We start from the raw sequence: 24,883 nt of genomic DNA, 5'->3' as shown, positions 1-24,883 counted from the left end.
TACCAGCCCTTAAAAGGGCCATTTGTGGGGGCATGCCCCAAAAAGTTCAGCTCTTTTGCCTGTAAAATAAAAATACAACCCCCCCCAACATTAAAACCCACCACCCACATACCCCTAATCTAACCCAAACCCCCCTTACAAAAACCTAACACTAATCCCCTGAAGATCATCCTACCTTGAGTCGTCTTCACTCAGCCGAGCCACCGATGGAACTGAAGAGGACATCCGGAGCGGAAGAAGTTAATCCTCCAAGCGGCGCTGAAGAAATCTTCCATCCGATGAAGTCATCATCCAGGCGGCGCTGAAGAAGTCTTCGATCCGGCCGATGTCATCTTCAAAGAGGCGCTGAAGAGGTCTTCTATCCGGGCGAAGTCATCTTCCAAGCCGGGTCTTGAATCTTCCTTCCGCCGACGCGGAACCACCTTCTTCACCGACGGACTACGACGAATGACGGCTCCTTTAAGGGACGTCATCCAAGATGGCGTCCCCTCAATTCCGATTGGCTGATAGGATTCTATCAGCCAATCGGAATTAAGGTAGGAAAATCTGATTGGCTGATGGAATCAGCCAATCAGATTGAGCTCGCATTCTATTGGCTGTTCCGATCAGCCAATAGAATGCGAGCTCAATCTGATTGGCTGATTGGATCAGCCAATCGGATTGAACTTGAATCTGATTGGCTGATTCCATCAGCCAATCAGATTTTCCTACCTTAATTCCGATTGGCTGATAGAATCCTATCAGCCAATCGGAATTGAGGGGACGCCATCTTGGATGACGTCCCTTAAAGGAGCCGTCATTCGTCGTAGTCCGTCGGTGAAGAAGGTGGTTCCGCGTCGGCGGAAGGAAGATTCAAGACCCGGCTTGGAAGATGACTTCGCCCGGATAGAAGACCTCTTCAGCGCCTCTTTGAAGATGACATCGGCCGGATCGAAGACTTCTTCAGCGCCGCCTGGATGATGACTTCATCGGATGGAAGATTTCTTCAGCGCCGCTTGGAGGATTAACTTCTTCCGCTCCGGATGTCCTCTTCAGTTCCATCGGTGGCTCGGCTGAGTGAAGACGACTCAAGGTAGGATGATCTTCAGGGGATTAGTGTTAGGTTTTTGTAAGGGGGGTTTGGGTTAGATTAGGGGTATGTGGGTGGTGGGTTTTAATGTTGGGGGGGGGTTGTATTTTTATTTTACAGGCAAAAGAGCTGAACTTTTTGGGGCATGCCCCCACAAATGGCCCTTTTAAGGGCTGGTAAGGTAAAAGAGCTTTGAAATTTATGTAATTTAGAATAGGGTAGGGATTTTTTTTATTTTGGGGGGGTTTGTTATTTTATTAGGGGGCTTAGATTAGGTGTAAGTAGCTTAAAATTGTTGTAATATTTTTAACATGTTTGTAACTTAATTTTTTATTTTTTGTAACTTAGCTTTTTTTATTTTTTGTACTTTAGTTAGTTTATGTAATTGTATTTCATTGTAGTTATTTGTAGGTAGTTTATTTAGTTAATTTAATGATAGTGTAGTATTAGGTTTAATTGTAACTTAGGTTAGGATTTATTTTACAGGTAATTTTGTATTTCTTTTAGCTAGGTAGTTATTAAATAGTTAATAACTATTTAATAACTATTCTAACTAGCTAAAATAAATACAAAGTTACCTGTAAAATAAATATAAATCCTAAGATAGCTATAATATAATTATTAATTACATTGTAGCTATCTTAGGGTTTATTTTACAGGTAAGTATTTATTTTTAAATAGAAATAATTTATTAAAGTATAGTGTAGTGTTAGGTGTAATTGTAACTTAGGTTAGGATTTATTTCACAGGTACATTTCTCTTTATTTTAGCTAGGTAAGCTATTAAATAGTTAATAACTATTTAATAGCTATTGTACATGGTTAAAATAAATTGAAAGGTACCTGTAAAATAAAAATAAATCCTAAGATAGCTAGAATATAATTATTATTTATATTGTAGCTATATTAGGGTTTATTTTAAAGGTAAGTATTTAGTTTTAAATAGGATTCATTTAGTTAATAAGAGTTAATTTATTTAGATTTATTTAATTAATATTTAAGTTAGGGGGCGTTAGGGTTAGGGTTAGGTTTAGGGGTTAATAATTTTATTACAGTGGCGGCGGCGTAGTGGGGGGCAGGATAGGGGTTAATAAATTTATTATAGGTGGCGACGGTGTAGGGTGGGCAGATTAGGGGTTAATAAATGTATTATAGGTGGCGACGGTGTAGGGGGGGCAGGATAGGGGTTAATACATTTAATATAGGTTGCGGCGGGTTCAGGGAGCGGCGGTTTAGGGGTTAATATGTATAGAGTAGCTTGCGGTGGGCTCCGGGAGCGGCGGTTTAGGGGGTAATAACTTTATTTAGTTGCGGCGGTGTAGGGGGGGTCAGATTAGTGGTGTTTAGACTCGGGGTACATGTTAGGGTGTTAGGTGTAGACAGCTCCCATAGAAATCAATGGGATGTCTGTCAGCAGCGAACTTGTACTTTCGCTATGGTCAGACTCCCATTGATTCCTATGGGATCCGCCGCCTCCAGGCTGGCGCTTTGAAAACCAGGTACGCTGGGCCGTAAAAGTGCCGAGCGTACCTGCTAGTTTTTTGATAGCTAGCAAAAGTAGTGAGAATGTGCCGCACTTGTGTGCGGAACATCTGGAGTGACGTAAGAATCGATCTGTGTCGGACTGAGTCCGGCGGATCGAAGCTTACGTCACAAAATTCTACTTTTGCCGGTCTCGAGCCTTTGATAACTAAGGCGTATCAGCCTCGCCACAAATACGCTGCGGAATACGCAGCGTATTTGAGGTTGACGGCTTGATAACTAGGCCCCAGAGCATGCAATTTTAAGCAAGTTTCCAATTTACTTCTATATCAAATGTTCCTCATTTTCTTGTTATCCTTTGTTGAAAAGCAGGGATGTAATCTCAGGAGTGTGCAGAACTATATGGCAGCAGTTTTGTAACAATGTCATACATTGGCAAGAGCACTAGATGGCAGCACTATTTACTGTCATGTAGTGCTTCAGGCATGTGCACGCAAACCTACCTAGGTATCTCTTCAACAAAGAATAACATGAGAACAAAACAAATTTGATAAGAAAATTGGAAACTTTTTTAAAATTGTATTCTCTATCTGAATAATGAAAGCAATTTTTTGGGGTTTCATGTCCCTTTAATTAAATAAAAGACATGAAAAGTCAGCACAAGTAGACCTTGGCTATGGTTGCACAGAATACTCTTATTTGAAGTGAGTTTTTTTTACATAGTACCCATTTAATTCATATCACACATTTCACATTACTCACACATAGGTTTACTTTTCATTCTCTCACCTACTAAGTCTCCAATAGTCTATTTCACAGAACTTTATGTCTCACACTCCCCTTCACTACATACTCACTCATATTATTATTATTATTTTTTCCCCAGTGGTTTTTGCAAGGTGATCTGATCTATGATCCATTTCCAGTATTATATTCAGTCTTTTTTATTGCACATTTTTTAACAGGACATAAAATGGTATTATTGTTTATGGATTGAATCATTGTCTTTTTGAATGGTGACATCATATGGTAATTTGTAATGATGTTATCAAACAGATATGCAATGTTTTAAACCAACTTTAGAATAATTAAAGGGACATGAAACCCAAAAAAGTATTTCATGATTCAGATAGAGAATACAATTTTAAACAACTTTCCAATTTATTTCTATTATTTAATTTGCTTCCTTCTCTTGTTATTCTTTGCTAAAAAATGTATCTAGGAAAGCTCAGGAGCAGCAAAGAACCTAGGTTCTAGCTGCTAATTGGTCGATGCATAAATATTTACTGATTGTCATTGGCTCACCTATGTGTTCATTTAGAAACCAGTAGTGCATTGCTGCTCCTTTAACAAATGATAGCAAGAGCATAAAACAAATTATATAATAGAAGTAAATTAGAAAGTTGTTTAAAATTGTATTCTCTTTATGAATCATTAACGAAAATGTTTGGGTTTCATGTCCCTTTAAGGGTAAACTATGTTGTATAAATACATGGCTCTAGAGGGCGCTAGCAACCCTGATAAAGTGTCGGTATCACAGGCGACAAACATAAAGGTTTCTCACTAAGGACTGTTTACCTATATTTGTTTTAAATAAAAGCTATTTTTTAAAAAGGATCCCGCAATTGGTTTGCTTGATATTGTTTTTCCACATTCAATTGCCCCTTGTGTTGACAAAATAGCATAGAATTTGTGAACTAGTGACTGTACTAATATGTATTGTGTGCAATTAATTTTACAACCTAAACAAAATAGGTGTGGAACCCCAAATAAGTCCTCTTATTGTTGAGAGAATGATGGATCCATAGAGTTGTAAGTATTCATACAACATTCGACCAGCTAATATGTTTTGCAAATAGATGTACCGTTTTGTTTGCACCAGTAGAAAACTGAGTCTCAATGCTAAAAATACTGCTTCAAGAACACACATCATAATTTATTCATACAAACAAAATACAGATAGTACAAGTAATTTTAATTTCCCAGTAAAACACTATGCCCTAAATACTGTATGTCATGCAAAACTTTTGTTAAAATTCCATCAAAAAATTATATGAAATTGGCAAAGTTGTAATAAATAAATGATTTGCTGTATATAGTCAGGTGGCATAAACAACCGCAATGTTATACTGATACTTTGAGATTTTAGCATGGAGACGTATATAAGTTATTTCTCTCACTTAATTGCTTGTCATTAAATTTAAGTACTTTGTTCAAAATAAATAAAATAAAGATTTTTAAAATGCCTTTTAATCTTAATGATGTTGCTGAATATAGAATCATTTTACCTTAGCTTTCACTAACTGTTCCATGTTGGATGACAGATCATCTGCTTCTAGTTTAAGTTCACTCTTTTCTTTTTCCAGTTTCTGTTTAACCCTTTGCAGATTGTCAATTTGCTCACTCAGCTCTGCGACACTGTCTGCATGTTTCTTTCTAAGGGCTGCTGCCGTGGCCTCATGATGCAGAGTTGCTTCCTCAAGATCTCGGCGCAGTTTTAGGTATTCAGCCTCTCGCTTCTTGTTCATTTCTATTTGGGCTGATGAGGCTCCTCCAGCTTCTTCAAGCCTTTCACTCAATTCTTCCAGTTCTCTAGATAAATCAGATCTCTGCTTTTCTATCTTTGCACGTGCTGCTCTTTCTGCTTCTAGTTCTTCTTCTAACTCTTCTATCCGGGCCTAAAAAAAACCCATATAAAATTATTTTAAGATTAGCAACACTTAGATCTCTGCTTTTCAACAAATATGCACTGTCTATCAAGTACAAATGTTTAATTGTATACTTTTTATTGGTATCTTTTGTGTGTGTTTGTGTTTCCAAACCAATGCTTTTCTGGTCCATCTACAGTAAATGGGTCAAAATCTTACTAAAAAAACCTGAAATCTGTAAAAATACTTTAAAAATGAGCTACACATTAAATATAAAACAATTCCTCCTTTTATTATTATTTTATTTTAAGATTAGTGTATTTTATGTGCCCCCTGACTGGCACACAAGGGTAAGCAACAAATAAACACAGTAAGTATTTGATCAATTTGTTTTAGTAAAACAGAGCAGTAGTTTAACAACGTCTCTGTGTTATTAGCATGCAAAGGTTACTACTATTTGTACTGGCAAAATGAGAGCTAAACAACTGCTCCATTTATTACTTATTAAAAATGGTTACCCACTACTCCCCCAGCACAAAGTAGATAAAGCACTGCACTATATATTTTTTGAGAAAACAAAGAGTTCAACCACCTCTTTATGTTACTGAAACAAAATGGCTAAACCACTGCTATATATGTTACAAATGGGTTACGATATTGCTGTATGTGTTACTAGCAAGGCATTGATCTTTGTATATTAGTGTAGTAGTCAATGGGTTAAACCACTGTTTGTAAGAAACATATATAATGGTTGAGGTGGATTACTGGGTAGGGTTTTTGGTGCAAAATAATTGTACATAGCCATGAAGTGAAGCCCCTTTGTACACCCTAGTAATACCCCTAGGGCATACAGAGAAGTTGCTTGGTGTTTAATGCGCTTGGGTGTTTTTTTGTTTACAGTTCTATGAGTCATTACTGGTGCAATCAGCTCCTGATCAGAGACACAGAACTAATATACATTCTCTAAATATGATAACTGAAATCACCACTTACGAAATAAAAATAATTAATACAACAAACTTCATTTTACATTATTGCATTAATATCATGACATACACATGCATTCTTGTTTTCTATTAAAGTATACATATCTTCTTACCCAACTTTCTTTTGAAGTTTTAACAAAATCGTTAAAAAAAAAAACTAAAATGTTTAAAGATGATATTCTGCCTACACATTTGTAAAATGTCAGGTCTCTTTAGTGTCTTACTTGCAGCTCCTTTATCTTCTTTTGAAGCTGGGCCACAATTGACTGCTCATCTTCCATTTTGGAAGTCAGCTGATTGATTTCAAAGTCTTTCCTACAAAATATAAGAAATGTATTATATGGTTCTTTTTAACAACCACTATAATATTTCTTCAAACTTCTTGAGAATTCTAATAATAGTCATCTTACTTCTTTAATTTTTCCTCTATTTGCTGTTTATCATTTTCTGAATCCATTAGGCTCTCTTGTGTAAGCTTCAGGTCTCCTTCTAGCTTACGTTTCGCCCTTTCCAAATCCATTCTCACTTTTTTTTCTTGTTCCAAAGATCCTTCCAACTGTGAAATACAACGAGGTACTTTAGAATGTCTGCTATAACATACAAGAATACATACACACATTAATATACTATGTTTAAAGACAAAAATAGTCTGTGATGCCACAAATACTACCCCAACTTTTTTGGTCTATAAATTGTTTTAGAAAATTGTCATAGAAAATGTAAATCCCACTTAAGGTTAAGGGGACTGTTTAACACAGCAATCAAATTGTCTACTTCAATATGAAAAATGTATTTAAGGAAAGAAGTGCATCTTTAGTAATGGATATCCCTCAGTTAATATCTTGTTTGATGTGCAGGGATAGTAATCAATATGTACATTAATGTGTGTATCACCTAGTGAGAGTTTTCTGAGAAGCTAGCGGCACCCATAGGTCTGGAAAGGTTTCTGCCCCATAATAAAGTAACACCCATACACACATATTACTAATCTTACATCATCTACTTGCTGTTCAAGTTTTGTTTTCAGTTTGGTCAGAGAATTGACTTTGTCTTCCTCTGCCTGAAGATCATCCAAGGTCTGCTGATGGGCTTCTTGTAAAGCTTTTTTCTCTTTTGTCAATTTATTAATGGTTTCATCAAGCGATGCCATTTCTTCAGTTAAGTTTTTGACCTCAAGAGAAAAAAAATAATATTCTTAATAAAATGCATATGAGAATATTTTTTAAACATTTCATATTTTAAAAAGAAAACAGTCACAGGGCTGAAAGATTTCCAAGAATTATCAGGAATATATGTATGGATGGTGTTCAATTATGATTGACATATTGTATGTTTTAAAGCATTTTTAATTTTTTAAATACATTTGACATTACATTTTTTAACATGTCATTTGATCTAGAAAGGTGGAAAGAAGTGATAAATGGGGGGGGGGTCATAAGAAAAAAATAGAATAAATATAAAAAGATGATGACACCCAACATACCACTCGTATTGCTTAATATGAAGCTTTATACCATCTCTGATTCAATAAGGTCCACCCCTGTGCTAGCTTGTCTGTCCCACACCTCCATGTTTACCCAATAGATATGTTTGACTACACTTTGGTTCATAATACACATTTTTATGAGAAGGCTATTCAAGATTTTCTGTAGTCTCCAGACTTTTAAAAGTTTGTTTTCATATGCTAAAATATAAATTTCAAATAAGACACAGGGGTGTTATTGCACATACAATACAATGAATTAATAATTACCAGCCATAGATTTATGAAATAATGTAATATATTATTAGAATTTTAACAACCAATGTAGGTGATGAAATATCAGCAACAGCTATACTGATTAATGAGACACATGGACAAGCCATGTAAGTCATTGAACACTATTCTATCATTTGAATGTTATAGCAAACTGAAATAAATAAATGCCTAAGACATATACCTTGTTTTCAGTTGCATGTTTTTCTTTTTCTGCTTTTGCTAAAGTAATCTCAAGGTCATCGATATCTTTTTTTAGTTCGGAGCACTCATCTTCCAGTTTCCTTTTTTTAGCTGACAGTTCTGAGTTCATTTCTTCCTCATCTTCTATGCGTTCGGTAAGGTCTTTGATTTTAGATTCCATTTGGATCTTTGATTTAATTAGCAAGTCACATCGTTCTTCAGCATCAGCTAAAGTGTCTTGTTCCTTAAATAAAAATATTGAAGAAACAATGCTTTACTTTTAAGAACATGTAGCAGCAAAGTAAGGGTTTTGTTTGATATAATAATGCACACATTGTATATTAAAGGGGCATAAAACTGCAAAAATAAAATGCTGAGTGCTCTAATGTCTAGAGGCAACTTATTATTGCACTGTTGTTTGAATATAATAGTGTTTAACCTCTCTAATGAAGCTTAAACACACAGTTAAAGTAAGCTTCAGAACACCAATGCACTACTGGAGTCTAGCTGGTGATTGGTGATTATGCACATATGCCACTTTTCATTGGCTTACAAGAGCTGTTCAGCTAGTTCTCAGTAATACATTTCTGCTGTAGAACTGACTTTAAGCATGTGTTTATTTCCATATTTATAATCCCCATAGTGCAATATTAAAATGCTCTAACATATTTTCTTTTTCCACTTTTATCTCCCGTTAACCCTTTGAGTGCTAAGCACTTTCCCACTTGGGTGCTAATATTTTCTATGTTTTTTTTAATTTTTTTAATTTTTGAAAACATTTTTTTTTAACTTTTTTTTATTTTTTTACAGACCCCCACGACTTACACTGTTGGAAAGGTTAGGCGATTACCTTTCCAACAGTGGGTCTTGGGGGTCTGTAGCTACTTAGATGCCGGAGATACAGGCTTCTAAGCAGCATGCCCCTCCTCCTATACTTAACAATGTTAAGTATAAATAAAGTTGCGCTGTGACGTCATTACTCGTGAAGTCACCACGCATCACGTGAATCCCGGTGATGCCTGTCACTCGACAGGCACGATCGCTGGGGTAGGAGCTGTTAGGAGCCCCCAGATCTCCCTCAATTTGGGAGAGTGCTCATGACGGCTCTGAGCCGTCATAAGCACCAGAGTGAGAAACTCTGTGACGGCTCAGAGCCGTCATTAGCACTCAAAGGGTTAAAGGAATACTAAACCCAATTTTTTTTCTTTCATTATTCAGATAGATCATGCGATTTTAAGCAATTTTCTAATTTACTCCTATTATCACATTTTCTTCGTTCTCTTGCTATCTTTATTTAAAAAGCAGGAATGTAAAGCCTAGGAGCCGGCCCATTTTTGGTTTAGAACCTGGGTTTATTCTTGCTTATTTGTTTCCTAAATGTAGCCAACAATAAGCAGGCGCTATCCAGGGTGCTGAACCTAAAATGTTATATGAGGTGTGATGGTAAAACATAATTTATGTAAGAACTTACCTGATAAATTCATTTCTTTCATATTAGCAAGAGTCCATGAGCTAGTGACGTATGGGATATACATTCCTACCAGGAGGGGCAAAGTTTCCCAAACCTCAAAATGCCTATAAATACACCCCTCACCACACCCACAATTCAGTTTAACGAATAGCCAAGAAGTGGGGTGATAAAAAAAGTGCGAAAGCATATAAAATAAGGAATTGGAATAATTGTGCTTTATACAAAAATCAAAACCACCACAAAAAAGGGCGGGCCTCATGGACTCTTGCTAATATGAAAGAAATGAATTTATCAGGTAAGTTCTTACATAAATTATGTTTTCTTTCATGTAATTAGCAAGAGTCCATGAGCTAGTGGCGTATGGGATAATGATTACCCAAGATGTGGATCTTTCCACGCAAGAGTCACTAGAGAGGGAGGGATAAAATAAAGACAGCCAATTCCTGCTGAAAATAATCCACACCCAAAATAAAGTTTAATGAAAAACATAAGAAGAAGATTCAAACTGAAACCGCTGCCTGAAGTACTTTTCTACCAAAAACTGCTTCAGAAGAAGAAAATACATCAAAATGGTAGAATTTAGTAAAAGTATGCAAAGAGGACCAAGTTGCTGCTTTGCAAATCTGATCAATCGAAGCTTCATTCCTAAACGCCCAGGAAGTAGAAACTGACCTAGTAGAATGAGCTGTAATCCTTTGAGGCGGAGATTTACCCGACTCAACATAGGCAAGATGAATTAAAGATTTCAACCAAGATGCCAAAGAAATGGCAGAAGCTTTCTGGCCTTTTCGAGAACCAGAAAAGATAACAAATAAACTAGAAGTCTTTCGGAAAGACTTAGTAGCTTCAACATAATATTTCAAAGCTCTAACAACATCCAAAGAATGCAATGATTTCTCCTTAGAATTCTTAGGATTAGGACATAATGAAGGAACCACAATTTCCCTACTAATGTTGTTAGAATTCACAACTTTAGGTAAAAATTCTAAAGAAGTTCGCAACACTGCCTTATCCTGATGAAAAATCAGAAAAGGAGACTCACAAGAAAGAGCAGATAATTCAGAAACTCTTCTGGCAGAAGAGATTGCCAAAAGGAACAAAACTTTCCAAGAAAGTAATTTAATGTCCAATGAATGCATAGGTTCAAACGGAGGAGCTTGAAGAGCCCCCAGAACCAAATTCAAACTCCAAGGAGAAGAAATTGACTTAATGACAGGTTTTATACGAACCAAAGCTTGTACAAAACAATGAATATCAGGAAGATTAGCAATCTTTCTGTGAAAAAGAACAGAAAGAGCAGAGATTTGTCCTTTCAAAGAACTTGCGGATAAACCTTTATCTAAACCATCCTGAAGAAACTGTAAAATTCTCGGAATTCTAAAAGAATGCCAAGAAAAATGATGAGAAAGACACCAAGAAATATAAGTCTTCCAGACTCTATAATATATATCTCTGGATACAGATTTACGAGCCTGTAACATAGTATTAATCACAGAGTCAGAGAAACCTCTTTGACCAAGAATCAAGCGTTCAATCTCCATACCTTTAAATTTAAGGATTTGAGATCCTGATGGAAAAAAGGACCTTGCGACAGAAGGTCTGGTCGTAGCGGAAGAGTCCACGGATGGCAAAAGGCCATCCGGACAAGATCCGCATACCAAAACCTGTGAGGCCATGCCGGAGCTACCAGCAGAACAAACGAGCATTCCTTCAGAATCTTGGATATTACTCTTGGAAGAAGAACTAGAGGCGGAAAGATATAAGCAGGATGATACTTCCAAGGAAGTGATAATGCATCCACTGCTTCCGCCTGAGGATCCCGGGATCTGGACAGATACCTGGGAAGTTTCTTGGTTAGATGAGACGCCATCAGATCTATTTCTGGAAACTCCCACATTTGAACAATCTGAAGAAATACCTCTGGGTGAAGAGACCATTCGCCCGGAAGCAACGTTTGGCGACTGAGATAATCCGCTTCCCAATTGTCTATACCTGGGATATGAACCGCAGAGATTAGACAGGAGCTGGATTCCGCCCAAACCAGAATTCGAGATACTTCTTTCATAGCCAGAGGACTGTGAGTCCCTCCTTGATGATTGATGTATGCCACAGTTGTGACATTGTCTGTCTGAAAACAAATGAACGATTCTCTCTTCAGAAGAGGCCAAGACTGAAGAGCTCTGAAAATTGCACGGAGTTCCAAAATATTGATCGGTAATCTCACCTCCTGAGATTCCCAAACTCCTTGTGCCGTCAGAGATCCCCACACAGCTCCCCAACCTGTGAGACTTGCATCTGTTGAAATTACAGTCCAGGTCGGAAGCACAAAAGAAGCCCCCTGAATTAAACGATGGTGATCTGTCCACCACGTTAGAGAGTGTCGTACAATCGGTTTTAAAGATATTAATTGAGATATCTTTGTGTAATCCTTGCACCATTGATTCAGCATACAGAGCTGAAGAGGTCGCATGTGAAAACGAGCAAAGGGGATCGCGTCCGATGCAGCAGTCATAAGACCTAGAATTTCCATGCATAAGGCTACCGAAGGGAATGATTGTGACTGAAGGTTTCGACGAGCTGAAATCAATTTTAGACGTCTCTTGTCTGTTAAAGACAGAGTCATGGACACTGAATCTATCTGGAAACCCAGAAAGGTTACCCTTGTCTGAGGAATCAATGAACTTTTTGGTGAATTGATCCTCCAACCATGATCTTGAAGAAACAACACAAGTCGATTCGTATGAGATTCTGCTAAATGTAAAGACTGAGCAAGTACCAAGATATCGTCCAAATAAGGAAATACCACAATACCCTGTTCTCTGATTACAGACAGAAGGGCACCGAGAATCTTTGTAAAAATTCTTGGAGCTGTAGCTAGGCCAAACGGCAGAGCCACAAACTGGTAATGCTTGTCCAGAAAAGAGAATCTCAGGAACTGATAATGATCTGGATGAATCGGAATATGCAGATATGCATCCTGTAAATCAATTGTGGACATAAAATGCCCTTGCTGAACAAAAGGCAAGATAGTCCTTACAGTTACCATTTTGAACGTTGTTATCCTTACATAACGATTGAATATTTTTAGATCCAGAACTGGTCTGAAGGAATTCTCCTTCTTTGGTACAATGAAGAGATTTGAATAAAACCCCATCCCCTGTTCCAGAACTGGAACTGGCATAATTACTCCAGCCAACTCTAGATCTGAAACACAATTCAGAAATGCTTGAGCTTTCACTGGATTTACTGGGACACGGGAAAGAAAAAATCTCTTTGCAGGAGGTCTCATCTTGAAACCAATTCTGTACCCTTCTGAAACAATGTTCTGAATCCAAAGATTGTGAACAAAATTGATCCAAATTTCTTTGAAAAAACGTAACCTGCCCCCTACCAGCTGAGCTGGAATGAGGGCCGCACCTTCATGTGGACTTAGAAGCAGGCTTTGCCTTTCTAGAAGGCTTGGATTTATTCCAGACTGGAGATGGTTTCCAAACTGAAACTGCTCCTGAGGATGAAGGATCAGGCTTTTGTTCTTTGTTGAAATGAAAGGAACGAAAACGATTATTAGCCCTGTTTTTACCCTTAGATTTTTTATCCTGTGGTAAAAAAGTTCCTTTCCCACCAGTAACAGTTGAGATAATGGAATCCAACTGAGAACCAAATAATTTGTTACCCTGGAAAGAAATGGAAAGTAGAGTTGATTTAGAAGCCATATCAGCATTCCAAGTTTTAAGCCATAAAGCTCTTCTAGCTAAAATAGCTAGAGACATAAACCTGACATCAACTCTGATAATATCAAAAAATGGCATCACAGATAAAATTATTAGCATGCTGAAGAATAATAATAATATTATGAGAAGCATGATCTGTTACTTGTTGTGCTAAAGTCTCCAACCAAAAAGTTGAAGCTGCAGCAACATCAGCCAAAGATATAGCAGGTCTAAGAAGATTACCTGAACACAGATAAGCTTTTCTTAGAAAGGATTCAATTTTCCTATCTAAAGGATCTTTAAACGAAGTACCATCTGACGTAGGAATAGTAGTACGTTTAGCAAGGGTAGAAATAGCCCCATCGACTTTAGGGATTTTGTCCCAAAATTCTAATCTGTCAGACGGCACAGGATATAATTGCTTAAAACGTTTAGAAGGAGTAAATGAATTACCCAATTTATCCCATTCTCTGGAAATTACTTCAGAAATAGCATTAGGAACAGGAAAACTTCTGGAATAACCACAGGAGATTTAAATACCTTATCTAAACGTTTAGAATTAGTATCAAGAGGACCAGAATCCTCTATTTCTAAAGCAATTAGTACTTCTTTAAGTAAAGAACGAATAAATTCCATTTTAAATAAATATGAAGATTTATCAGCATCAATCTCTGAGACAGAATCCTCTGAACCAGAAGAGTCATCAGAATCAGAATGATGATGTTCATTTAAAAATTCATCTGTAGAGAGAGGTTTTAAAAGATTTTTTATGTTTACTAGAAGGAGAAATAACAGACATAGCCTTCTTGATGGATTCAGAAACAAAATCTCTTATGTTATCAGGAACATTCTGCACCTTAGATGTTGAGGGAACTGCAACAGGCAATGGTACATTACTAAAGGAAATATTATCTGCTTTAACAAGTTTGTCATGACAATTAATACAAACAACAGCCGGAGGAATAGCTACCAAAAGTTTACAGCAGATACACTTAGCTTTGGTAGTTCCAGCACTAGACAGCGATTTTCCTGAAGTATCTTCTGACTCAGATGCAACGTGAGACATCTTGCAATATGTAAGAGAAAAAACAACATATAAAGCAAAATTGATCAAATTCCTTAAATGACAGTTTCAGGAATGGGAAAAAATGCCAATAAACAAGCTTCTAGTAACCAGAAGCAAAGAAAAAATGAGACTGAAATAATGTGGAGACAAAAGCGACGCCACATCCGGAACGCCGACATTTTTGGCGCAAAAGGACGTCAAAAAATGACGCAACTTCCGGCGACACGTATGACGCCGGAAACAGAAAAGATTTGCGCCAAAAAAGTCCGCGCCAAGAATGACGCTATAAAATGAAGCATTTTCAGCCCCCGCGAGCCTAACAGCCCACAGGGAAAAAAAGTCAAATTTTTAAGGTAAGAAAAAATGATTGATTCAAATGCATTATCCCAAATATGAAACTGACTGTCTGAAAATAAGGAATGTTGAACATTCTGAGTCAAGGCAAATAAATGTTTGAATACATATATTTAGAACTTTATAAATAAAGTGCCCAACCATAGCTTAGAGTGTCACAGAAAATAAGATTTACTTACCCCAGGACACTCATCTACATGTTTGTAGAAAGCCAAACCAGTACTGAAACGAAAATCAGCAGAGGTAATGGTATATAAATAAGAGTATATCGTCGATCTGAAAAGGGAGGTAAGAGATGAATCTCTACGACCGATAACAGAGAACCTATGAAATAGACCCCGTAGAAGGAGATCACTGCATTCAAATAGGCAATACTCTCCTCACATCCCTCTGACATTCACACGCTGAGAGGAAAACCGGGCTCCAACTTGCTGCGGAGCGCATATCAACGTAGAATCTAGCACAAACTTACTTCACCACCTCCATAGGAGGCAAAGTTTGTAAAACTGAATTGTGGGTGTGGTGAGGGGTGTATTTATAGGCATTTTGAGGTTTGGGAAACTTTGCCCCTCCTGGTAGGAATGTATATCCCATACGTCACTAGCTCATGGACTCTTGCTAATTACATGAAAGAAAATAAAATAATATAATAATCTTCTATCTTTTAGTTGGGGTAAAGAATACCAATAATAAGTTCAAGGTGTGATGATAAAATAAATTAGTATAATAATCTTCTATCTTTTCAGTGGTAATAATGTGTGCTGCGTAGAAAGCTGCTTAGTGAAAGTGTTAATGAAAGTGTTAATCTTTTAGTTAGGGTAGACAATACCAATAATATGAGGTTCAGGTATGATGATAAAATAAAATAGTATAATAATCTTCTATCTTTTCAGTGATAATATAATGTGTGCTGCGTGGAAAGCTGCTTAGTGAAAGTGTTAATGAAAGTTAAAACATGCTCATTTAGAGTCACTTTAAACTTACTGCTCTAACACTAATTTCACACCTATTTACTCTCACGATTTAATTTTTTTTTTTTTCCTTACATAAACAAGGAGAAATTAGCATGTTTTAACTTTCATTAACACTTTCACTAAGCAGCTTTCCACGCAGCACACATTATATTATCACTGAAAAGATAGAAGATTATTATACTATTTTATTTTATTATCATACCTGAACCTCATATTATTGGTATTGTCTACCCTAACTAAAAGATTAACACTTTCATTAACACTTTCACTAAGTAGCTTTCTACGCAGCACACATTATTACCACTGAAAAGATAGAAGATTATTATACTAATTTATTTTATCATCACACCTTGAACTTATTATTGGTATTCTTTACCCCAACTAAAAGATAGAAGATTATTATATTATTTTATTTTATTTTACCATCACACCTCATATAAGATTTAATATTGGTATTCTCTACACCAACTAAATATAAATTAATGCAAAGGTCTTAAGTTATATACATTTCGAGATTGCGGTTCAGCGCCCCTTCCTATCCCACTATAATTTCTTTTTTTCAAAAACTTTAGGTGTAGTCACTTGTGAGAAGACTACACTAGTGAAGGAGGCTATATCTGGAGTGAGTTAGATTGTTCAAATTACCCTATCTAAGCTGAACCTAAAATGGGCTGGCTCCTAAGCTTCCTGCTTTTTAAATAAAGATAGAAAGAGAACAAAGAAAAATTGAAAATAGGAGGAAATTAAAAAATTGCTTACAATTGCATGCTCTATCTGAATCATGAAATTAAAAAATTGGGTTTAGTGTACCTTTAAAATAGGCGTTCTTGTTGGTATTAACTAATAAACACATTTCAGTGTCTACAAACATATTAAGAAGTAATATACATCATTATGATGTGATTTATTATACAGATTATGCATGTTCTACCAAATATTCTATTTTTTAAAAATAAGATTCTTGGTTGGCCACATACTGCTTGCAACTGGAGAGTCAGATCATTTTTTTCCTGCACCAAAGAAACTTGTTTTTCCTCAAGTTCTTTTCTCCTGGCTTCAGATTTTTCCAAAGCTTCTTTTAGTTGTAAGAATTCTTCCTTCATGTTTGCCATTTCCTTTTCAGTTTCTGCAGATTTCAGCAAAGGCTTAATCTTGAAGAAAAGCTTCATCCAAGGCCAATTCTTGACAGTCATGAAGGCACGAATGTTCCATTGGATAATCAGCAGTGCATCCCTTTGTAAGATGTAACAAAACAAACAAAAAAGATCAATTTTCTAATATGTAACGGTAGGAACTATAATATAGAACTCAAATTACATAAACATTCTAAAAATGTACAAATAATAAAAGCCACCAGATATGCATGTCATCCAGCTAGCCCATAAGCAAAGTCACCTACTTCCTCATTACCTTTACCTGGCTGACATTTGACGTTTATTGTACAGCTGTAGTGCCTATTAATAGACTGGTATTCATGGTGTATTGATTTTAAGCCATAAACATAGCATTTACCTTCTTTCGACAATCTTTTGGAATTCAATTCTCATTAGTTTTCCCCTAGCTCTTGCTTGAATTAGTGTAAGAATTTTAGCTAATCTTTCATCTCTCATTTCCTCCAGATGACCCAGCAGACCAGCTTTAAAAAATACCTAGAGAATAAGGAAGTACAGCAAATAAGAAAACAGAATAAATTAAATCAGTTTACAATATTAGTGGGTCATAGTAAAGATACAATATTGTGTCATGACAGCACTCCCCGTCAAAAACCCCCTCCAATTTATATTACACACTGCCCATCCAATTATTACAACCACTCTTAAGTCAATATACATATTTTTACTTAGAATTACCAGAATAAACATTACACCTTAAAGTTGGGTTGCATTTAAAAACAATGGGGACTGTGCTAGTCGTGTCAATCTGGGATCTCATTAATGTTACCACTGTCTCTTGTTAGGAGATTAAATGAAAGGCCATTGCCATCAAGTGAATATAATAATTAGGGTACTTCAAGATTCAACATTGTTATTTTTATGTGAGTTTTAATGGCACTGCTTTCCCAAGGATTAGAATAAAATGTATTACCTTTCCTTAAATGTCTAAATTTAATATAAATTGTGTCTTGTTTAAATCTAGATTAGAACTTAAAACAAAATGTATGCTTACCAGATAAATTCTTTTCTTTCCTGGCAGGGAGATTCCACGACTTCATTCCTTACTGTTGGGAAATACAACACCTGGCCACCAGGAGGCGGCAAAGACAACCCAGCCAAAGGCTTAAATATCCCTCCCACTTCCCCCATACTCCCAGTCATTCGGCCAAGGGAACGAGGAAAAGTAGGAGAAGCATCAGGATATAAAGATGCTTCGTTCGTAAAAGCCCAGAAAGAAGCAACTGCTCCAGTGGAATGAGCCGTAATCCTCTCAGAAGGGAGCTGTCCCGCTTTCTCATAAGCCAAGCGGATGACACTCCTCAACCAGAAAGAAAAAGAAGATGTAGTGGACTTCTGCCCCCTACGTCTAAACGCAAAAATGACAAACAGAGATGAAGATGGTCTGAACTCCTTAGTAGCCTGAAAGTAAAACTTCAAAGCACGAACCACATCCCCATTGTGAAGCAAACGTTCCTTCGCTGAAGAAGGATTGGGACACAAGGAAGGAACAAATGGCTAGGCAGAGGCAATGGCTAATAGAAACAAAACGTTCCAAGATAACTGTTTAATGTCAAAAGTATGCATGGGCTCAAACCGAGCCTGTTGCAAAACACGAAGAACAAGATTGAGACTCCAAGGTGGAGTCACAGGTCTAAACACAGGTCTGATCTTAGTTAGAGCCGTAACAAAGGACAGCACATCCAGAAGCTCAGCTAATTTTTTGTGCAGCAACACAGACAGGGCCGATGTCTGTCCCTTCAGAAAGCTGGCAGATAGACCCTTCTCCAAACCATCTTGGAGAAAACATAAAATTCTGTCAACCTTGACCTTATGCCAAGAAAAACCACGTTCCTCACACTAGTGCAGGTAAGTCCGCTACACCTTATGATAGATGCGCTGAGTAACTGGCTTAAAAGCTTGAATCAAAGTGTCTTAGTCTTAGCCAGGAGAGGCTTCTCTGATAGTGTCAAAGCATTCAATCTCCACACAGTCAGCCTCAGAGAATCTAGATTTTGATGTAGGAAGGGACCCTGTATCCACAGTTCCCTGCGACAAGGTAACCTCCACGGAGTAGAAGAGGACATTTTCACCTGATCTGAGAACCAGGTCCTTCGCGGCCAGGATGGAGCAATTAGACTCACCGAAGCCTGCTCCTGCTTGATGTGGGCTACCACATGAGGGAGAAGAGCCAATGGAGGAAAGAGATATATGAGTCTGAACCTCCATGGAACTGCTAGAGAGTTTAACTCTGCTTGAGGATACCTCGATCTCGACCCATGCCTGGGTAGTTTGGCATTTAGGCGAGAGGCCATGAGATCTATCTCCGGCATCCCCCATCTGCAGCAAACACCTCGGGTAGAGTGACCATTCCCCCGGGTGAAAAGATTGTGTGCTGAGGAAGTCTGCTCCCCAGTTGTCCACACCGGGAATGTAGATTGCTGACAGCATACAGTTGTAGGGTTCTGCCCATTTTAAGATTTAAGACTCCACACCCAGAATGTTCCTCATCACTAAGGAACTTCTTGTTCCTCCCTGATGGCTGATGTAGGCAACCGTAGTTATATTGTCTTATTGGAATCTGATAAACCGGGACAAACTCAGTAGAAGCCAAACCATTAGCGCATTGAAGATTGCCCGGAGTTCCAAGATGTTGATCGGAAGGGTGGACCCCTTAGTCCATAACCCTTGTTCCTTCCTGGCACCCCAAATGGCTCCCCAGCCAGATAAACTTGTGTCCCTATTCACAATCCACCAAGGATGGTTTCAAGAAGCATGTGCCTCAAGACAGGTGATCCTGACAGAGCCACCAAGAGAGCAAATATCTCGACAGGCTGTCCAATATGATCTGTTGGGACAGGTCTAAATGGTCGCCATTCCATGGTCTCAGCATGTAAAGTTGTAGAGGTCTGAGATGGAATCGGCAAAAGGAATAATGTCCATACAAGACACAATAAGTCCAATCACCTCCATACACTGGGCCACCGAAGGTCCTAAGGAGGTCTGGAGGGCAAGACACGCTGTTACCTGCTTGCTACTTCTCTGATCTGTTAGAAAGACCTTCATGGATACCGAGTCTATAACTGTACCCAGGAAATTCACCCTATGTGGCGTAAGCAAACTCTTTTCCAAGATTATCTTCCATCCATGTGACCGAAGAAGACTCAGAAGACATTCTGAGTAGTCCCTTGCCAGACAAAAAGATGGTGCCTGTACCAAGATATCGTCCAGGTAAGGTGCTACTGCAATACCTTGGGTTCTAGCTACAGCTAGTAGAGCTCCCGTAACTAGTGATGTCGCGAACCTAAAATTTTGCATTCGCGATTGGCGGACGCGAACTTCCACAACTGTTCGCGAACGGGCGAACCGGGCGAACCGCCATAGACTTCAATAGGCAGGTGAATTTTAAAACCCACAGGGACTCTTTCTGGCCACAATAGTGATGGAAAAGTTGTTTTAAGGGTACTAACACCTGGACTGTGGCATGCCGGAGGGACATCCATGGCACAACTCCCTGGAAAATTACATAGTTGATGCAGAGTCTGGTTTTAATCCATAAAGGGCATAAATCACTTAACATTGCTAAATTGCTTGGAACAACGTGCTTTAAAACATCAGGTATGATGTTGTATCAATCAGGAAGTGTAAGGGTTACGCCCGCTTCACAGTGACAGACCAAACTCCACGTTTAAAGGGACAGTCTACACCAGAATTTTTATTGTTTTAAAAGATAAATCATTTCTTTATTACCCATTTCCCAGTTTTGCATAACTAACACATTTATAATAATATACTTTTAACCTTTGTGATTATCTTGTATCTAAGCCTCTGCAAACTGCCCCTTTTTTCAGTTCTTTTGACAGACTTGCAGTCTAGCCAATCAGTGCCTGCTCCCAGATAACTTCTCGTGCACGAGCACAGTGTTATCTATATGAAATACATGAACTAACACCCTCTAGTGGTGAAAAACTTTTAAAATGCAATCTGAAAGAGGTGGGCTTCAAGGTCTAAGGTGACACTGTGCCCTGGCAGGCAGGCACTGAAACGCACACGTGTGAAGGAAACTGACTGCTATTATTTAACACAGTCAAAAAAGTGTTTTTTTTTTAAAATCTACACTACTGTTACACCAGATATGAGTTGCACTGGGGTGACACTGTGCCCTGGCAGGCAGGCACTTAAACGTACACGTATGAAGGAAACTGACTGCTATTATTTAACACAGTCAAAAAAGTGTTGTTTTTTTAAATCTACACTACTGTTACACCAGATGAGTGGTGGCACTGGGCAAGTGGGCACAGTATACGCTGTGAGCCTGACACACACGCTGGCAGGCAGGCAACTGCAATTAGATTACACAGGAAAAAAAAAAGCAGCCCTAAAAAGGGCTTTTTGGTGTGATGTCCTTACAGCAGAGATCAGATGAGTCCTTCAGGACTGTAGTGGACACTGAATACACTAGCCTAGCTATAAATTTCCCTACTAAATCAGCAGCAGCTACACTGTCCCTCCTCTCACTAACAATGCAGCTTCCGAATGAATCTAAAATGGATGCTGTCCAGGTGGTAGGAGGGTCTGGGAGGTAGGGTCTGCTGCTGATTGGCTGGAATGTGCCTGCTGACTGTGAGGTACAGGGTCAAAGTATTACTCAATGATGACAAATAGGGGGTGGATCGAACATCGCATATGTTCGCCCGCCGCGGCGAACGCGAACATGCTATGTTCGCCGGGAACTATTCGCCGGTGAACAATTCGCGACATCACTACTCATAACCTTTGTAAATATCCTGGGTGCAGTAGCTAAGCCAAACGGAAGTGCTATGTACTGGAAGTGTTGATCCAGAATGGCAAGCCTCAGGAACTGGAAATGATCCTTGTGGATCAGAATGAGCAGGTATATAGCCTTCAGATCGATGGTAATCATAAATTGTCCTTCCTGAACCAGGTGAAGGGTCGATCTGATCATCTCCATCTTGAAGGAGGGGACACCTAAAAATTTGTTTAGGCACTTCAAGTCCAGAATTGGACGAAACGTTCCCTCCTTTTTGGGAACCATGAAGAGGTTTGGATAGAACCCCAGAGCTCTTTCTAATACAGGTACCGGGAAGGAGGCTAGATCCGGTACACAATCGAAAAAGGCTGTCCCCTTCTCTGGTCTTGTAGACAGTCTGGAGAGAAGGAATCTGCCCCTGGGTGGATGAGATTTGAATCCTATCCGTTATCCTTAAACTACAACCTCCAGTACCCAAGGATCCTGAACATCCTACAACCAGGCGTCTGATAAAATTGACAATTTGCCCCCTACTCGATCCGGTCCCGGATCGGGGGCCGCCCCTTCATGTAGATTTGTTATCTGTGGGGTTCTTAGTCTGCTTGGACTTATTCCAGGACTGAGAAGGCTTCCAGGTACTCTTGGGTTGCTCAGGCTTGGAAGATGCTTGAGCTCTCTGGGACTTGTCATAACAAAAGGAATGAAAATTAGAGGACTGTCGTCCCTTAGGTCTGTTCTTCTTATCCTGCGGAAGGAAAGCACCTTTCCCTCCGGGAACGGTAGAAACGGTAGAAATGATACCTGGTCCAAATAAAACTTTCCCCTTGAAAGGTAAGGAAAGGAGTCTGGACTTAGAAACCATATCCGCGGACCAAGATTTCAACCAGAGAGCCCTGCGAGCTAGAACCGCAAAGCCTGAAGTCTTTGTGTTAAGGCATATAATCTGCATGTTCGCATTACAGATAAAGGTTTTAGCTATTCTTAAGGCTTTAATCCACTCCTGAATATCCTCGAGGGGAGATTCCACCTTGATAAGTTCTGAGAGTCACACCAGTAAGTGTCAGCCCCAGCCACAGCGGCAACCGCTGCCACCAGTTGAAATTCGTCTCAGGTAACTTTCCAACTTCTTGCCCATAGGTTCCCTATAGGAAGAACTATCTTCCAGATTGATAGTGGTACACTTAACTAGCGTCATAATGGCACCATCCACCTTATTGATGGAACCCCACAATTCCAGCTGAGAATCAGGGACCGGGAATAACTTCTTAAAAGTTGACAAAGGGGAAAAGGGAGTTCCAATTCTCTTCCATTCACTACTTCATAAAGCCTATCTAACTTAGGAATCTTAGGTTCCTCAGGCAGTTTTGCTTCCGGAACCTCTAAGGTAGACAGAACCTCCTTTAGTAAATGCTCAATCTTTAATCTGAAGAAGGTCCCCTCGGAAGGAGGGGGTTTAGTAAATGAAATATCTGACTACGAGAGTTCACCCTCTGATGCTACAGAGGTTAACTCATCCTCGGACAGTTGAGACATATTGGCTAAATCCGATTGGAAATTAGCTGCATCTAATTCAGTAGGACTATGTTTAACCTTTTTCTTTCATTTCCCAGAGATAGGTAAGGCACTCAGGGCCGCAGACAAAGCAGCTTGTAACTGCATGGTAAAGTCCGCAGGGAAAAAGCCCCCACCAGCCAGAGTATTAGGTGTGCAGTGGGGAACTACTGAAGCAGTTTGAGGGGATAGGGTAGGCATCTCCCGGACCACAGAATCCTAAGAGGTTGACAGCTCAGAGGAACTAATTATGTTAGGGGGGGATAGCAGATTTAGCTCCCTTAGACTTTAGAACGGTACCCAGGCAATTGGAATAAAATTGAGCAGGTGGACAAACCACCGCCTCCTCACAGTATAAACAGGTATTATTATTTAGAATATAGAATAGAAGGAGCAGAACCTTCTAGCGTATTATCATAGTCCTTCATTGCTGGAGATGCAATCCCACAGTAAGAAAACAGATTTAAACAACAAAGTTTTTTTTATATAAAAAAAAGAGGTACCTTTATAACCCCAATGACTGGGGCACTCACCACCTCCTAGACCAAGACAGCAATAGGAAAACTCTCTCCGTAGGATTGCCAGAGTTCCTGCAGGATCGCAAGGAAAATGAGTGAGCCGCACCCGATTACTTAATGCGCAAGAAGGGACCTCCCCTCCTATGATAAAAAAATGTGCAAAGCTATTAAAAACTGCGCAACTCACGAAAATGAAACCTGTCAGTTCCATTGCCAAAAGTGCGCCGTCTATTTGAGCCCAAACCTTCACAATGTGTTCCTTAAACAACAAAGCAGTACATATATCCCCAAACTGTTCCAAATTAATCTCTAAATTAAAGAAGATATTAACCCTTGATCCTATTGAGGTTACGAGGAGTCACACTGTGACCCTGCTAAATAGTAAAATAAAGCAGACTTACCTTCCAGGATCTATGCTGTGGAATAGATACAGCCTCTCAAGTGTGACAGCCTTGCCGCGGTGTTCTGACAGGGACCTGAATGTGGAAAGGCAAGCAGTGTAACTCATTAACACTGATTGCCCGGGAGCTGTTAGATACACAGCCTGGATTTGCTTTGCAGAAAAACTTTCCCTGCATCTCCAGACTCTAACGTTCATCAATACTCTCACTGAGAGATTTATATGATTACTTAAAACTCCAGTCCTTTCTTGTATGGAAATATTTATTTAAAGACTATCCGACTCTTCTGACACTTCTGCAATCCTCCTCTAGTGACGAAAGGCAAAGAATGACTGGGGGGATGGGGGAAGTGGGGGGAATATTTAAGCCTTTGGCTGGGGTGTATTTGCTCTTCCTGGTGGCCAGGTGTTGTATTTCCCAACAGTAAGGAATTAAGTTGTGTACTCTTCCTGCCCTATGGAAAGAAAAGCTAATTATATTAGCAAAGTTTTCTTGCCCTGGAAAGAAACAATAATCAGGAACAGTGTTCTATTAAACTCTCATCATTTGCATATAGCTTAGCATTTTCACATTATATTTTTTAATTGAATATATAAAGTGTCCAGACCTATCTACTAATCTACAAATCATATACAATGTAAAAAGAACACTTCATAGTGTGACATTACACACATACGCAGCCCAGTCACAAGGTTAATTGTAAAAAGGAATAAAGGAACACTGAACCGAAATTTTTTCTTTCATGATTAAGATGCATGCAATTTTAAGTAACTTTCTAATTTACTCCTATTAT

At 38.6% G+C, this 24,883-nt stretch overlaps 1 protein-coding gene across 1 annotated transcript in view; it reads right to left on the bottom strand.

Moving 5' to 3' along the window:
* Positions 1–24,883, bottom strand: part of MYH15 (myosin heavy chain 15) — a 205,456-nt gene that overhangs the window by 92,588 nt on the left and 87,985 nt on the right. Inside the window, 7 exon segments of the mRNA XM_053707537.1 lie at positions 4,839–5,228; positions 6,409–6,499; positions 6,595–6,740; positions 7,179–7,355; positions 8,125–8,367; positions 16,676–16,931; positions 17,211–17,347. Coding sequence (XP_053563512.1) covers positions 4,839–5,228; positions 6,409–6,499; positions 6,595–6,740; positions 7,179–7,355; positions 8,125–8,367; positions 16,676–16,931; positions 17,211–17,347 — 1,440 coding nt within the window.

Source organism: Bombina bombina, chromosome 3, assembly GCF_027579735.1.
Source record: "Bombina bombina isolate aBomBom1 chromosome 3, aBomBom1.pri, whole genome shotgun sequence".
NCBI lineage: Eukaryota > Metazoa > Chordata > Amphibia > Anura > Bombinatoridae > Bombina > Bombina bombina.
The sequence above is the reverse complement of the archived record's forward strand: the minus strand, read 5'-3'. Positions and strand labels throughout refer to the sequence as shown.